Raw genomic sequence first — 5,856 nt, 5'->3', positions numbered from 1 at the left:
CTTTCCCTTAACAAAGGAAACCAAAATTATGGCACTGTACAATATGATATACAGAATGCAGCTGTGTTTTTAAACAAGACTTGCAGAAAGTTCAGATATGTTGAGTTTTACAGTTTTATGTCCATTATCGTCATCATCGTCTTCTTTTGAGAGGGGTAAAGTTACTTTAAAATTAATACTTTTTTAAAGTACGTGTTTATAGTTTTAAAAGAGATGATTTCTGCTTTGTGCTGTTTCAATAGGAAAACGCGAGTTCTTAGGTGGCCTGGTGGCTTAAGTTTAGAAAGTGCCTAGTGCCAAGTGAAGGGGGTCTTTGTAGCTTTTCATTTTCAAAATTAATGTTATATTCTGTTTTTTTTAAGATTAATTTACATTTTGTACTCTGATGATGGATTTAAGGAACTTGGCCTGAAGCAGTACATTATTTTTGTGTTATTTAATATCTCTCATTTTACTGCTTAAATGTGTAGAGGAAAGTCTGCTTTGCTGCTACAGGGTAAAAGAGAAGACGCCAAAGCACTGATTCAGAATAATGCCTAACATCAAGCCAAACTGACCGAGGCCTCTGGAAGCAAGCTCTCAAGATAATTTGGAGAATGATTGAATTGTTTTTAGCTTTATTGATTTATAGCATACATACGGAAACATACATAAATCTTGTGTTTATTTTGATTAAATTTCATAAAATGAGTACGCATGGGTAACCAAGCACCCAAATTTTAAAAAGAACACGTTACCAGCACTCAGGAAGATTCCTTTATGTCCCTTCCTAGTCTCTGTTCCCTCCACATACACTCACTACAAAGGATGACCCCTGCCCTGACTTCCGATACCATAGATTGCTGTTGCTTGTTTCTTATTTTGGTTCAGTGGCATTACACACTATGTACTTTTATGTCTGTCTGATTTCAATGAACATGAAGCTTATGAGGTTCCAGCTTACGAGTGCCTATACCCTGCAATTGTTAGTGTAGTTTGTTGAATTTCATTGCTCTGTTGTAGGGTTTCCCGACAGCAGCACCACCAGCCTTTTGAGCCAGATGATTCATGGTTGCAGGGGCTGTGCTGTGCTGTGGGGGGTTTAGCAGCATCCTTGGCTTCTACCCACCAGAAGCCAGTGCCCTACCCCACCCTAGTTGTGATGATCAAAAATGTCTCCTAGCATTGCTGAATGTCAGGGGGCAAAATTAGCTTGCTGAAAGCCACTGCTCTGTAGTACTGCATTGTGTGTATATACCACAATCCAGCCTACTGTTGATGGATAGTTGGGTTGTTTCTACTTGGGGGCTATTAAAAATAGTGCCACTGTGAACATTCTTGAGATTGTCTATTTTGTATTTTTCCTCGATAACATACCTATAGCAGTGGAATTGCATGGCCATAAAAATGCATATATTTAACTTCAGTAGATACTGCCAAACAGTTTTCTAAAGCGGTTGCATCTGTATTATGTAGACTTCTTGAAAAAAAGACCCTTGTGGCAAAGACAGTTCCTAGCATATATTTATTTAATAGACAAATGTGTCCATCAAAGTGTACCAGTAATGACTACAGAATTCTGAGGGCTTTGGAGGAGCCAGAAAGGGTACTTGGTGATCAGGACAAACACTGCTCCTCATTAAGCAATGGAATCTCCATTAGCCATACTAAGCTTTGTCTATTCTGAATATAAGGTTGTTATACCTTATAATTTGCTGAGTATAGACACTAAAGAGTAAATATAGATAGAAAGAAAGAAAGGAGGGAGGGAGGAAATGGTTGCATCTGTAATAGTTGTTTAACCAGTATTAACCCTGTGAAGTTTATGTTCTCTTGGAAGGGAGGTGGATACACAAGTATGAATCAGTGTGAGTCCCAGGAATTTAAAAATTACAATCGAAACAACTGTACCTAAAAAAAAAAAAAGGAAACCTAGGATTTTGGTATGTGTTTTGATCATATATTTGAAATGATTTATACAACAATGTAGCAATATCCACTTAAAGCTGAGCTATTTAGTGTTTTTGTTTTTAACTTTTCAGGCTGTTGAAAATCCTACAGCTACAGAGATTCAAGATGTATGCTCAGCAGTTGGACTTAATGTATTTCTTGAGGTATGATATGGTTCTTTGTTCTATTTTCCATACTCATCTCATTGACATAATAACTTTCTTAAAGCCTGTTTTTATTTATTTCTTTATGTTAGAAAAATAAAATGTACTCTAGAGAATGGAATCGTGATCTTCAGTACAGGGGCAGAGTCCGGGTCCAGCTCAAAGAGGAAGATGGCAGCCTCTGTCTTGTACAGTTCCCATCACGTAAGTTTTTTTTAATGAATGAATGAAGTTTGGGATAGGTTACTCCTCTACACTGCCAAAAATGTTCTAAAACTGACCTTTTGGCAGGTCAAAAATGTAATTTGCATTCTATAGATTAATTTAGAAAAAGGGCTGCTGCTGATGCAGAGAGGTAAACAGTGCTTTTAACTTCTTTTAAGTTAAGGACCTTTGAGAATGTGATGAAACCTACTAATCATTTCTCCAAAAAAAAACATTGTTGTGTGAACATTTTATAAACCTCTGGAAGTCCCATCATTGTTCCAAGGTTAAGAATGTGAAATTATTAAGTGGTCATACATTGCTGCTATTTCAGATCCTAGAGACCCTTGAGGTCTGTTATTCATTTCTATCAGTAAATTTAAAAAGCCATATTGAGGGCTTCCCTGGTGTTGCAGTGGTTAAGATTCCGCCTGCCAATGCAGGGGACATGGGTTCAAGCCCTGGTCCAGGAAGATCCCACATGCCATGGAGCAGCTAAGCCGGTGTGCCACAACTACTGAGCCTGTGCTCTGGAGCCCGCGAGCTACAACTGCTGAGCCCACATGCCACAACTACTGAAGCCCGTGTGCCTAGAGCCCACGCTCCGCAACAAGAGAAGCCACCGCAATGAGAAACCCATGGACTGCAACAAAGAGTAGACCCCGCTAACTGCAACTAGAGAAAGCCCATGCGCAGCAACTAAGACCCAATGCTGCCAAAAGATAGATAAATAAATAAATTTATTAAATAAAAAAATAAAAAGCCATATTGAGGGAATTCCCTGGCGGTCCAGTGGTTAGGACTCTGTGCTCTCACTGCCAGGGGCCCGGGGTTCAATCCCCAGTCAGGGAACTAAGATTGCACAAGCTGCACGGTGTGGCCAAAATAAATAAATAAATAAATAATTTTAAAAATTAAAAATAAAAAGCCATATTGAGCGAAAAACACAAGAGATATGCATAGTGTGGTGCCACTTAGGTATACATTTAAATACAAAATATTACTGTTTATTGATTGATGTATATGCAGTATTGTTTATTGACATATATATAAACACTTTTGAAACGGGCTAGAAGAAAACACCAAGTCTTAAGGTAGTAGTTAACCTAATGGCGAGTAGGGAGTGAGGAGTGTGGTCAGGGGTGTGATGGTCAGAGTAGATTGTAGCATTAGCTCTAGCGTTTTATTTCTTAAAAAAAATAACGAGAACCAAACAAAACAAACTTCAGTATTCCAATATATTAACTCAGTGTATTGGGAAGATGAGTATTTATTTACATGTAATTCTTTTCTGAATTTTTTATTTGTAAAAAATATGTTCTAGGTTTTTTAAATGGAGCTGTTAATTTTTTTCTTGACACAATAACCCCAAAGTGACAACTGAATTGTTTTTAATTGAATTAAAATAACTGGTTATTATTCTAACATAATTATTTAGTTATTAATATCTACCAAAACCTGTCAGGATTGGTAGATATTTCTAGAAACTTAAGAGTCTGACTCGGGAATGACAGGTAGTATATTCAGTGTATTTTTTCTTTTCTTTGGCATCTTCTACACTACTTCTTACAAGTCAAAAGACCAAAAAAAAAAAAAAAAAAACCATCAACCTTTTGCTTTGACTAGTTAATAACATAGAAGTAAAAACTACAGTTGAAAAGATGTTGCTTCCTGTTTCCAGTAAGAAAACAGTAAGAAAGTAAAAAACAGAGCTGAGCGGCTGGTGTGTTGAAAGCAGCCACTGGAGCTGGAGGAGGTGGTTGGTGCCCAGAGCAGGGGGCACATGGGCATGAATCATTTGGGCGTGTGAGTGACATATTTTGTAGCTTAATGACATGGGCGTTTGCTGTAAGATTGAGAGGGCCTGTGCTTCCTAGCTTAAGTTACAATGATATCCTGACTCTGTTTCCAGCTTGTTATGTTTAGATATATTTTCCTTTGATCTTCAAGTCAATTTCTAGGACCAAGGTCAAATTTTTTATTTCAAATAAAGTGTTCTAAATTTTTATTTTGTTCATTTAAATTTTTCAGCATTGTTCTTAATATATTTTCTCCAGGAAAGGTCCCCACTTGAGAAAATGATTGTCTTCATAGTCATTTGATTTTTTCTTTTTTTTTTTTTTTGGTACGTGGGTCTCTCACTGCTGTGGCCTCTCCCGTTGCGGAGCACAGGCTCCGGACACACAGGCTCAACGGCCATGGCTCATGGGCCTAGCCGCTCCGCGGCATGTGGGATCTTCCCGGACCGGGGCACGAACCCGTGTCCCCTGCATCAGCAGGCGGACTCCCAACCACTGCGCCACCAGGGAAGCCCTGATTTTTTCTTTTTAAATTCTTATTTTCTTGATGTGGTGATGATTTCTTAAACTTCATGATTTTCAAGTTAACGACCTTTTATGTCTTATTTCTCAGATTATACACTAAGCCTATCTTCTTGTTCCTAGGTAAGTCAGTAATGTTGTATGCTGCAGAAATGATACCTAAACTGAAAACAAGGACACAAAAAACCGGAGGTGGTGACCAGAGTCTTCAGCAAGGAGAGGGAAGTAAAAAAGGGAAAGGAAAGAAGAAGAAGTGACCTGGTATGAGAATCAAGGATGTGGCACTACTGTAAGAGACATGAATTGAGGTTTCTCATTTGTATCTGAGAGAAACAGAAGCTTTCTGTTTGCATCATTTAACTGAACTATGAACATTTGTGCCTCCCAGCTTCAGCATCAGAGTTGACAGTGAAATAAATTTACATCAGAAGTATGCATCCAGCTCTTAGGAAGTATAAAAGAAATTTTTTCTTTTTGCCTTTTAATGCAGTTTTTGTGAAAGAAAGAATCATTTTTTTAAATGGACAGTGGACTCTACCATAAGTTACTTGAAATCCTATATCTGTTTGTCCTCTGTGTAAACATGTTTCAGATAAATGAGTTTAATAAGATTTGAAGTACACATTTTGTTCCTCTTTTAAGTTAATGAAATAAATTTCAAACTGGCTTTTATAGCTTTTGCTTACGAATTAGTTAATGCCAGCAGAGGAGATAAAGAGAATAAAACGGGGAGTGGAAGCGTAGTGTGAGCCTAAAACCAGAAGAAAGTGGTTAAATCCTTTTGGAGGTCTATGAACAGGCAGTCTGTAGATCATGTTCTTTTTTTTCTTTTTACTTGGAGTATAGTTGCTTTACACTACTGTGTCAGTTTCTGCTGTACAGCAAAGTGAATCAGCCATACATACACATATATCCCCTCTTTTTTAGATTTCCTTCCCATTTAGGTCTCCTCAGAGCACCAAGTAGAGTTCCCTGTGCTATACAGTAGGATCTCATTAGTTATCTGTTTTACACATAGTAGTGTATATATGTCAGTCCCAATCTCCCAGTTCATCCCACCCCTCCTTCCCTCGTGGTATCCCTATGTCTTTGTCTTTCTTTCTGCTTTGCATATAAGATCATCTGTACCATTTTTCTAGATTCCACATATATGCATTAATATATATTTGTTTTTCTCTTTCTGACTTCACTCTGTAGATCATATTCTTATTGTAGTTGAATTGTTTAATCAATTACTA

General features: G+C 37.6%; 1 protein-coding gene across 3 annotated transcripts in view; it reads left to right on the top strand.

The window, feature by feature from the left end:
* Positions 1–5,283, top strand: part of SRP19 (signal recognition particle 19) — a 6,410-nt gene extending 1,127 nt beyond the window's left edge. Inside the window, exons 3-5 of one of the 3 annotated variants that reach the window (XM_007451197.1) lie at positions 2,022–2,093; positions 2,186–2,297; positions 4,742–5,283. In XM_007451197.1, coding sequence (XP_007451259.1) covers positions 2,022–2,093; positions 2,186–2,297; positions 4,742–4,875 — 318 coding nt within the window. In that variant the 3' untranslated portion in view covers positions 4,876–5,283. Of the gene's footprint in view, positions 1–2,021; positions 2,094–2,185; positions 2,298–4,709 lie in introns of all 3 variants that reach the window. The other 2 variants (XM_007451199.1, XM_007451198.1) reach the window with 2 other exon arrangements.
* The last annotated feature ends 573 nt before the right edge of the window (positions 5,284–5,856 follow it).

The sequence above is a fragment of the Lipotes vexillifer genome, unplaced genomic scaffold (assembly GCF_000442215.2).
Source record: "Lipotes vexillifer unplaced genomic scaffold, Lipotes_vexillifer_v1.1 scaffold91, whole genome shotgun sequence".
NCBI classification, from domain to species: domain Eukaryota; kingdom Metazoa; phylum Chordata; class Mammalia; order Artiodactyla; family Lipotidae; genus Lipotes; species Lipotes vexillifer.
This window is presented reverse-complemented; position numbering and strand designations above follow the sequence as displayed.